Source organism: Saimiri boliviensis, chromosome 12 (assembly GCF_048565385.1).
Source record: "Saimiri boliviensis isolate mSaiBol1 chromosome 12, mSaiBol1.pri, whole genome shotgun sequence".
NCBI classification, from domain to species: Eukaryota; Metazoa; Chordata; class Mammalia; order Primates; family Cebidae; genus Saimiri; species Saimiri boliviensis.
The window spans coordinates 22,108,258-22,119,181 of NC_133460.1; the positions used below are offsets into that span (position 1 = coordinate 22,108,258).

The 10,924-nt window shown below is 58.0% G+C and overlaps 1 protein-coding gene across 2 annotated transcripts; it reads left to right on the forward strand.

The window, feature by feature from the left end:
- Positions 1-1,081: 1,081 nt before the first annotated feature.
- ARMC5 (armadillo repeat containing 5) lies at positions 1,082-10,389 on the forward strand. 2 transcript variants are annotated; one of them, XM_074382056.1, is made up of 7 exons: positions 1,082-1,101; positions 1,597-2,125; positions 4,063-4,170; positions 4,275-5,061; positions 7,993-8,489; positions 9,095-9,227; positions 9,308-10,389. In XM_074382056.1, exons 2-7 carry the CDS (start codon positions 1,654-1,656, stop codon positions 10,116-10,118), a joined length of 2,808 nt encoding a protein of 935 aa, XP_074238157.1. In that variant the 5' UTR covers positions 1,082-1,101; positions 1,597-1,653; the 3' UTR covers positions 10,119-10,389. The 2 variants fall into 2 exon arrangements, with proteins under 2 accessions (XP_074238157.1, XP_010338953.1); XM_010340651.3 differs by lacking the exon at positions 1,082-1,101 and having other exon boundaries at positions 1,469-2,125.
- The last annotated feature ends 535 nt before the right edge of the window (positions 10,390-10,924 follow it).

The window sequence follows — 10,924 nt, forward strand, 5'->3', positions numbered from 1 at the left end:
AAAATCAACAGGGGAGCAGAAGGGGGTCTGCTTAGAGATCCTGGTTCCTTCCCTTTCCTTGAGGTCGGAACCAAAGTCAGAGCCGAAGTTTCAGCTAAAACTGAAGCCATCTGCAGAGGCTGCTGCCCTTATGCGTCCACTGGTGCTGGCCCAGGCTGGAGCTTTGGGCTAACTCTGCCACACTCCAGGCGGACGCAGGGCTTCTCACAGCTGTGGGCCACCTAGTGGACAAGTAGGTAGCTCTGGCCGAAGCTCTGGCCACATAAGCATCAGGCTTCCGGTCTGTGTGACTGTGCTGGTGCCGCAGCAGATTCCAACTATGCACAAAACTCTTGCTATAAAAAAGGCACTTAGAGGTCTTTTCACCCGTGTGGAGCGCTAATGCTACAACAAGTTGGAGCTAAGGCTGAGGCTCTTGCAGCAGTCCCCTGAGCAGTAAGGCTTTTAGCCGGTGTGTGCGCGCTGGTGCTGGATCAGGTTGGAGCGGAGGCTGAAAGTCTTCCCACATTCGGCACAGCTGCAGGGCTGAAGCAACGGCCACACTCCGGGCACGGGTATGGTTTTTCACTGGTGTGTACCCGCTGGTGCTTAACCAGATCACAGCCACGTCGGAAGCTTTTGCCATACTTCGCACAATGGTAAGACTTGCCTTGGTGGTGAATGAAGCCGGGGAGGCAGGCTGTGGTCAGCCCACACTTCTCGGCACTCGCAGGGTTTGGGGCTTGTAGACGGCTGCTGTTGGCAAAAGCTTCTTCCTCCCCAGGGTCCGAGCTTGACCATTTTCCGGGTGGGGAGCTGCCCCGGCCACACCCGGAAGGGCCGCTCAGGCGGAGCCACCTCGCACTCCAGGGGTGACCTGGGGGCTCCCCGGGATGCGAACGTCCCGCTCCTCCGCTGCTCCGCCCCGTCTGGATTCTGCCTCGCCACTTCTGGCGCCGCCGACTGCACCGCGGGTGAAGAGCGCCCCATTTCCTAGACGCCAGCTACTGAGCTCACAAGCACGCCCAGAGCGGAGGACACTCGGGACCCTGGGGTCCAGCTCCGGAAACGGAAAATTCCACAAGCCCATGTCACTCTAGGAAGCGGCAACAAACGGTCTCGGTAGGTTTAACCCTCTCCTTCCCCTGACCGAGCAAGGGCTCCCCATCTGCCGAGCGGTCACGACCCAACACTTTTCAACCTGGCTCGGGGTTATCGGAGTCCGTCCCAGGGGAGGGCCCCGCCACCGCTGGGGGGCAGCGAAGCGAGCCTGGAGGAGGAAAGGCGGTCACCGTCAAGCGCACGCCGAGGGCGGAGCACGACACGAAGGCTCCGTGGTCGGACGTCAGGGCTGCCTGGAGGCCCCAGCCCACCTGGAGGGCCCTGAAGAGTCTCCAGCGCGTCCCGAGGTAGGCGTGCGAGGCTGGGCGCGGAACACACCTCCCGCATGCTCCGCCCCCGTGTCCCACGTCGCGCAGCGACTAGGTTACCGCAGTGCTTCCTGTGCAAGGACAGACTTCCTGGTTCGAGAACTACAACTTCCGACTCGCACAGCTGCGGCGACGTTATTTAAACAGCGTCAGCAAGGCGCTGCCCAGCGACTCCCCTGTCTTCCAGTTCCGCTCCCTGGGATCTGCGGCGAGAGGCGGGGCGGAGTTTGAGGCCCGAGCCAAGATGGCGGCTGCGAAGCCAACCCTCACGGACTCGCTCTCGTTCTGCCTCGCGCAGCTCACGGCGGCGACCGGGGAGGGACTGGGTGGGGAAAAGGACCCAGCTACCAACGAGACACCCCTGGGCTGCGCGCTCCTAGCCCTCCGCACTCGCCACATCAAGGCAGCAGGGGGAATCGAGCGCTTCCGGGCACGCGGCGGGCTCCGCCCCCTTCTCGCGCTGCTACGGCGAGCGGCTGCATCGGGTCCCGCCCCGTCCCAGGATGGCCCCGGCTCCGCCCCCTCGTCGGTCGCGTCAGCAGCTTCTAGCCCCGCCCCCGCATCGGGCCCCGCCCCCTCCGCTGTGTCGTCGACTCCTTCGCCACCAGTGCGCCTGCGCAAGACGCTGGACTTGGCGCTCAGCATCCTAGCCGACTGCTGTACGGAAGGGGCGTGCCGGGCCGAAGTGCGCAGACTCGGAGGTATCCTCCCGCTGGGTAAGTGCTCCGCCCTTGTTTCCTAGAAGGATTTGGTGTGCGGCTCTCTAGCTCTAGCCTTCCTGGGCAGTCTGGAGTTCTTTGTGTCATATCCCGGAATAACGTGCTTTAGGATGGCGCAGCGCTGCTGTTTCTCAAGCTGTTGTGTCCCATGATGTCACTGTTCTCTCTATAGATTATTCCCGACCCCTCCCAGATTAGATAATGACAGCCATTATGTAGGAATTGGTTGTTGAGGACTTTTGAACTGAGCTGAACTATCGGAGGCCAAACGGTTATTTGGTAACTTTTTCAGTTGATTCATATCCTCCAGTTATGATGTTCATAGCAGACGTTCAATGCCCACTGTGTGTCTAGCCCTGTGCAAGGCTCTGAAGCCCTACTGATGACCTGGAAGGTGTAGTGGTTCTCAAAGGGATTTCTGCAAAAGTCACCTAACCCTTCCGAGGCTAGAATTCCTTGTAAAATGGGGCAGTAATAGCAGCCTCAAAAAATCGGAGTGGTGAGAAAACGAAGTACAAATATAGCACGAATATTCCTTGACATGTACAGGTAAAAAAAAAAAAAAAAGACAAATATAGTACGATAAAAATATTCTAAGCACAGCTACTTCAAGTTATTAAAAACTAGCACAAGCCGGGCGCAGTGGTGAGCGCTTGTAGTTCCAGCTACTTGGGAGGACGAGGCGGGAGGATCACTTGAGCCCAGGAGGTCGAGGCTGCAGTGAACAATGACTGTGCCTGTACTCCAGCCTCGGCAACATATCATCTATTAGAAAACCAAACAAACCAGTAGTCCTAGGGAGCAGGAAAAAATAAATAAAAATAATAAAACCCAGCACCGTAAGAACAAATCTTAGCAAAAGAAAAGCTTTTCTGTTTACCAACTAAATTGGTGCCTCCTAGTGGCAATGCGTGAAAGCAGTTTACATGTCACTAACTGCCCTCCACGAAATTACGCTAGTTTTGATGACATCTTAACTTTTTGGATAAAGAGGAACATTAGTGTATTTAAAATTTATATAAAATGTTTCTGGACTGTAATATGTTTGACAGGAGGCTCGATTATTAAGTAACCTCCATCATTCACCGACTATTTTAAATATCTTCTGACTCCATCTGCTTTTCTGTCTTCCTACTTCCACTTTGTGCCCAGAGACTGGTACCTTTGTGCTGTGTGATGCTGGTAGCTGGGTTAGTTCAAGCCATTGTCTCTTCTTGCTTGGACTATTATGACAGCCTTTTGACTCCTCCCCCGGTCCTATTCTTTCCCCTGTAATACATTCTCCCTATGGATGCCAGATTGTACCATGTCACTCCCCTTCATAAAATCCTTGCGTGGCCCCCAGTGCCTTCACATTCAAGCCCTTGGCCTGGCATCTGGAGCCTTTCACAGACACTACATCTTACCCCTGGGCCTTTGCAAAGGCTACTTCCAAACCTGAAATGCCTTCTCAGACCCCATCCACCGTGTTTCTAGCATATACCTCCCTGTGTACCCCTCCAGACCCAGCTCAAGTGCTAGCCTCTTCTCTTTGTTTTTGAGATAGAGTCTTGCTCTGTTGCCTAGGCTGGAGTGCAGTGACGTAATCTCTGCTCACTACAACCTCTGCTTCCCGGATTCAAGCAGTTCTCGTGCCTCAGCCTCCTGGGTAGCTGGGATTACAGGCATGCACCACCATGCCCAGATAATTTTTGTAGTCTTAGGAGAGACAGGATTTGGCCTTGTTGGCCAGACTGGTCTCGAACTCCTGACCTTAGGTGACCCACACACCTTGGCCTCCCAAGTGCTGGGATTACAGGTGTGGGCCCCTGCACCCTGCTGAGCATTAGCCCCTTCTGCAAGCCTTCCCAGCTCTCTCAGGCCACATTCTCCAGGTGATTGATGGGAGAGACAATAAGGGGTAGAATCCTCATGAGCCCAAACTCTCCTTGCAGTGACCATTCTTCAGTGCATGAAGACAGACAGCATCCAGAACCGGACGGCCCGTGCCCTGGGGAACTTAGCCATGGAACCTGAGAGCTGTGGGGACATCCACTCTGCTGGTGAGACGCTGTGAGGGTGGGGTCAGCTAGGGCTCAGGGCGGAAGAAAGACTTGAGTATCTGTCCTTGTTCACCCTCTGTGCTCCCCTTTCCTGCCCTCCTCAGGTGCTGTTCCCCTGCTCGTGGAGAGCCTGACAGCCTGCCAGGACTCACTGTGCCTGCAGAACGTGGTGCGTGCCCTCCGCAACCTGGCGGACTCACCCCAGCACCGCCTGGCCCTGGCACAGCAGGGAGCAGTGCGCCCGCTGGCTGAGCTCCTGGCCACTGCCCCAGACGCTGCACTGACTTCAGCCCTTGTCCGTGCCCTCCTGGAACTCAGCCGAGGCTGCTCCCGGGCCTGTGCTGAGCAGCTTAGTCTGGGCGGGGGACTGGGCCCACTCGTCAGCCTGGCTTCCCACCCCAAACGGGTAATACGTGAGGCAACCATTCTGACCCTCGCCAACCTGTGTGCCCAGGGCTTGATTCGTCCTGCACTGGGCAATGCTGGTGGGGTGGAGGTGCTGGTACGTGAGCTCCGGCAGCGCCGGGGTCCCAGTGGAGCCAGCCCAGCCTCCCAACAGCCCCTGGTGCGGGCCGTGTGCCTCCTGTGTCGCGAGGCCATCAACCGGGCGCGGCTGCGGGATGCTGGTGGCTTGGATCTGCTGATAGGCCTGCTGCGGGACCCTCGTGCCAGCGCATGGCACCCTCGTATCGTGGCTGCCCTTGTGGGCTTTCTCTATGACACTGGGGCCCTGGGCCGGCTTCAGGCTCTGGGACTTGTGCCTCTCCTGGCTGGGCAGCTGTGTGGTGAGGCTGGCGAGGAGGAAGAAGAGGGAAGGGAAGCTGCTTCCTGGGACTTCCCTGAGGAGCGGACCCCTGAGCGGGCGCAGGGTGGAAGCTTCCGGAGCCTCAGGTGAGTCCCTGCTCCAAGGATTGGGAGAGTGAGCAGTGTGGTGACATGGGGTTTGTGTCTGTCCTGGCCCTCTTCACTACCTCCACCCCCATTCTGTCCGAATAAGACTTTTATTACCCAGACTCCTGATTGCCTGCCACGACAGAACCACCTGTCAGTTCCCATTTAACATGCTCCTCTCTCTTGGGTCTACCTTTTCTTTTTTTATGGAGACATGGTTTTACTCTGCTGCCGGGCTGGAGTGCAGTGGTGCCATCTACACTTACTGCAACCTCTGCCCCCTGGGTTCAAGCAATTCTCCTGCCTCAGCCTCCCAAGTAGCTGGGATTATAGGCGCCCACCACCACGCCCAGCTGATTTTTGTATTTTTAGTAGAAATGGGGTTTCACGGTGTTGGCCAGGTTGGTCTCGATCTTTTGACCTTATGATCCACCTGCCTCGGCCTCCCAAAGTGCTGGGATTACAGGCATGAGCCACTGTGCCCAGCTGGATCTACCTTTTTTTTTTTTTTTTTTGAGACAGAGTGACGCTCTTGTTACCCAGGCTGGAGTGCAATGACACGATCTCGGCTCACCGCAACCTCCGCCTCCTGGGTTCAGGCAATTCTCCTGCCTCAGCCTCCTGAGTAGCTGGGACTACAGGCACGCGCCACCATGCCCAGCTAGTGTTTTGTATTTTTGGTAGAGACGGGGTTTCACCACGTTGACCAGGATGGTCTCGATCTCTCGACCTCGTGATCCACCCGCCTCGGCCTCCCAAAGTGCTGGGATTACAGGCTTGAGCCACCGCGCCCGGCGGATCTACCTTTTAACCTTCGTTCCACCCTGGCAGCTTTGAACTTTGGGACCCAGACAAGTTCACTGGGAGGTGGGCTGTACGCTGGTTAAGACAGTGGGCTTGCCGGGCGCGGTAGCTCAAGCCTGTAATCCCAGCACTTTGGGAGGCTGAGGCGGGTGGATCACGAGGTCAAGAGATCTAGACCATCCTGGTCAACAAGGTGAAACCCCGTCTCTACTGAAAATGCAAAAATATTAGCTGGGCATGGTGGCGCGTGCCTGTAATCCCAGCTACTCAAGAGGCTGAGGCAGGAGAATTGCCTGAACCCAGGAGGCGGAGGTTGTGGTGAGCCAAGATCGTGCCATTGCACTCCAGCCTGGGTAACAAGAGCAAAACTCCGTCTCGAAATAAATAAATAGATAAATAAAAAGACAGTGGGCTCTGGAGTTCAAATTCTTACTCTGTTCCCGTCATCACTCATGAGCTGAAGCATCACAGGACATCTGAGGAATTCTGGGAGTCTGAGTCCCTGTGTGTGATGTACATGCCCCATAGAGTTGTTGCAGAGATTTGAGGGTCCTTTGCCCCATGCCTGGCACTAAGCATTGCTCACTGGATGTCAGCCTTCTGGTGAGCTCTCTGTCTTCATCTCCGACCACTCCTACTGCCTGCAGCTTTCTTTCGCACTGATCTTCTAGCTAGTTTTTGCAGATGATAGGTGGGTATACTGTTTCTGGGCTGCTGTTCTCTCTGCCTAGACCACTCTTCCTCCCATCTGCCCTCCTCTCTCAGCTCCTTCAAGTCCTTATTGAGATCTTACCTTCTCAGTAGAGGCCACCATCATCACCCTGTTTAAAATTTCAACTCTCCCCTCCCCCAGCTTTTTATTTTATTTTATTTTATTTATTTTTTTGAGACAGTCTCACTCTGTCACCCAGGCTGGAGTGCAATGGCATGCTGTCGGCTCACTGCAACTTCCGCCTCCCGGGTTCGAGCAGTTCTCCTGCCTCAGCCTCCCAAGTAGTTGGGATTACAGGTGTGCACCACCATGCTCGGCTAATTTTTATATTTTTAAGTAGAGACCAGGTTTCACCATGTTGGTCAGGCTGGTCTCGAACCCCTCATCTTGTGATCTCCCCGCCTCAGCCTCCCAAAGTGCTGTGATTACAGGCGTGAGCCACTGTGCCCGGCCGGTTATTTTTTTTCTTAACATTAGCAATGTGGGGCGGTGGGTGGTGGGGGGGGGTCTCACTTTGTTAACCAGGCTGGTCTCGAACTCTTGGCTTCTAGTGACCCTCCTGGCTCAGCGTCTCAAAGTACAGGGATTACAGGTGTGAGCCACCACACCCAGCCCCCAGTGCTTCCTATTTCCTTTTTATTTTCTCCATGATACTTGTACTCCACGCTGGCCCCACACTAACATAACTCACGGTTCACTTATTTGTCTGCTTCCTCTCACTGGAACATAAACTCCAGGAGGACAGGCACTTTGTTCAGTGCTTCTACCCAGCACCCAAAGAAGGGCTTGGCACATGACAGGCATCAGTCATTGCTGAATGAGGTTTTGGTCTCATCCCTCCTCACTTGTTTCTTCCCTTTCTCCACTCTCCTCCTCGTCCTGGCTTTGCCTCCCTCCACGACAGCTTTTAGCTAATGTAGTGGTTCATGCCTGTAATTCTCCGGAAGCCAAGGCAGGAGGATTGCTTGAGCACTGGACTTAGAGACCAGGCTGGGCACCACAGCAAGACCCATATCCACAAAAAATTTTAAAAATTAGCAGAGTGTGGTAGTACACCCCTGTAGTGCCAGCTACTTGGGAGGTCGAGGTAGGAGGATTGCTTGAGCTCAGGAGTTCAAGGCTGCAGTGAGCCAGGATCCTGCAACTGCATTCCATCCTGAGCTACAGAGCCAGACCATGTTTCTTTTAAAAAACAACGAGGCCGGGTGTGGTGGCTCACGCCTGTAGTCCCAGCACTTTGGGAGGCCGAGGCGGGCAGATCACCTGAGGTTAGGAGTTTGAAACCAGCCTGACCAATACGGTGAAACCACATCTTAAAAAAAAAAAAAAAGAAAAAAGGTGGCTCACGGGCCCTTGGATTCTGCCCCTTCACCTTGGCTCTCAGTTGAGTCTCCATCCCTTTCTGCCCTCCGCAGGTCATGGCTGATCTCCGAGGGCTACGCTGCCGGCCCTGATGACATCTCCCCTGACTGGTCTCCTGAGCAGTGTCCTCCGCGGGAGCCCGCAGAGCCGGCCAGCCCCGCCCCCAGCCCAACCTCCCTGCGGGCACCTCGCACCCAGCGCACTCCAGGCCGCAGCCCAGCCACCGCCATTGAGGAGCCTTGGGGACGCGAGGGGCCGGCCCTGCTGCTGCTATCACGCTTTTCCCAGGCCCCTGACCCCAGCGGGGCACTGGTGACCGGCCCGGCCCTGTGTGGCCTGCTGACCTATGTGACCGGGGCACCGGGTCCGCCCAGTCCACGCGCACTGCGCATCCTGTCGCGCCTCACCTGCAACCCCGCCTGCCTCGAGGCCTTCGTGCGCAGCTATGGCGCCGCGCTGCTGCGGGCCTGGCTGGTGCTCGGGGTCGCGCCGGACGACTGGCCAGCACCGCGTGCCCGGCCCGCTCTTCACAGCCGGCACCGAGAGCTGGGTAAGTTCCCATGCCCACCCGTCTCCCCTCCCCCGCGTGCGTTCCCACCCCTCCCCATGGCTTCCGTGGGCCCAGAACCTCAGCTTCCCACTCACATGTCCTCCCCAGCCTGTCCTCCAGACAGCCCATCGCCTGAGTGGGGTAGGGCTGGGAAGCAGTACGCTCCTGTCCGCCTGCCCACAGGCAGACTTCCGCTGCGTCCCCTGCCCAAGCCCCGGGCCCAGATCCCCTAACTCCAGATGCAGCCCCGGGCCGAGACCCACCTGTCTGTGCCTCTTTCCTGGCTCTTCCCTTGGTTCAGCGCTGCTCTGGCTGCTCCCCACGGGCACCATGACCACCCCCAGCGCGGCCAGGGACTGCCCTGTCTGCCGTGGCCTGACCGCAGGCTGCTTCCGGGGCCGGGACTTGCACCCTGACCGTCCCACCTTCTGTCCTTGTCCTGGACTTCAGGTTCCCAACGTCCCGACTCCAGCCCTCGCTCTTCAGTGCCCTGATTTCTGCCCCCGAGTTTTCACCCTCCTTCCTCTCACCGGCCCAGAGTCCTGGCTCACCCACCCCACCCGCCTCAGACCCCAGCTCCAGCCTGACAAGCTCTCCACCCGCAGGGGAGAGGCTACTGCAGAACCTGACGGTTCAGGCCGAGTCGCCCTTCGGGGTCGGGGCCCTGACGCACCTGCTGCTCTCCGGGAGCCCTGAGGACCGAGTGGCCTGTGCGCTGACCCTGCCCTTCATCTGCCGGTGAGTGGGAAGTGGGTGCCTTTCGGGGTGGGGGAACAGTGCTGTGTCTCCCAGGCTGAAAAGTGCTCTCTTCCCCGCAGGAAGCCCTCTCTGTGGCGCCGGCTGCTCCTGGAGCAGGGTGGCCTCCGCCTCCTCCTCGCAGCGCTGACCCGGCCGGCCCCACACCCGCTCTTCCTCTTCTTTGCGGCGGACTCCCTATCCTGCCTCCAAGGCCTGGTGTCTCCCACTCTGAGCCCAGCGCTCCCACCGGCAGTCCCCATGGACCTAGACCCACCGTCCCCTTGCCTCTACGAACCTCTGCTGGGCCCAGCTCCTGTCCCAGCTCCCGACCTGCACTTCCTGCTGGACTCAGGCCTCCAGCTCCCCGCCCAGCGAGCGGCCTCGGCCACCGCCTCCCCTTTCTTCCGGGCCCTGCTGTCGGGCAGCTTTGCTGAAGCCCAGATGGACCTGGTGCCCCTGCGAGGCCTGTCGCCTGGCGCAGCCTGGCCTGTCCTGCATCATTTGCACGGTTGTCGGGGCTGCGGGGCTGCCCTGGGGCCCGTGCCCCCGCCAGGCCAGCCCCTGCTGGGCTCAGAGGCCGAGGAGGCGCTGGAGGCCGCTGGCCGTTTTCTGCTGCCTGGGCTGGAGGAGGAGCTGGAAGAGGCCGTGGGCCGCATCCACCTGGGACCCCAGGGTGGCCCGGAGTCAGTGGGTGAGGTGTTCCGCCTGGGCCGGCCCCGGCTGGCTGCCCACTGTGCGCGCTGGACACTGGGGCCAGAGAAGTGCCCAAGGAAGCGGGCCCTGGCCCTGGTGGGGCTTGTGGAGGCAGCAGGTGAAGAGGCAGGGCCCCTGACAGAGGCTTTACTGGCTGTGGTGATGGGGATTGAATTGGGGGCAAGGGTCCCAGCCTAGACTGTTGACATCCCCTTGAGAAGGGGACCCAAGGATGAATTGGCTGTGAAGGAGCCTCCCTGAGATTGCCAAGGGAGGAGGCTGAGCAGAAGGCGTCGTCATGGAAGAGTGGTGAGAACGTGGAAGCGGACCCCAGGATGATGGTCTGAAGACCCAGGAGGAGAAGCCAAGGCCAGGGTCCGGGCGTGGGGCCCACAGAAGCAGAACAGCCCAGGGCCCCAGGTGCCCGGCCCAGCCCTCTGGAGTTGAGATTAAAAACTTTGGAGCTGGATACCTGTGTCGTGTGGTGTTTCTGCTTCTGTTCCTTGGGAAGATCCCCGTCCCTTCACCCACCGAGCAGGGTCTTATTCAGGTTTTTGTGACTGGACACAGACCATCCTTGCATGTGAGAGTTTAATAAGTATTGGGACAGGGTGGAGTTCCCAGGCTGTGGCTTAGGATGTGGTTTTGGGCCCCAGGGGAAGCCTGCTTCTTGCTGTCAGGGCCTCATTGCTCTGACATAGCCACCCAGCTGGACACACAGACCTTGCTCAGGGCTGAGAGGGTCGTGCTGAGGGACTGCTGTTAGCCTGATGATGTGTTGAAGGTCTTGGCATTACTTTTTTCTGGCCCATCTTGGGCCCCCATTGTCTGGCTCCCTTTTCCTCTCCTGGGCCACGAGTCCTACTGCTGTCTGCCTGGGGGAAGACCTGCTGTGCTTCTGGACTCTGAGCCCTGTCTTAATTGTGCCCAGAGACAGCCAAAGCCCTGTACTGGCATTCAGGAGAAGGAAGGGCTCACAATGCTTTGTCTCCAAGGCAGGGTCT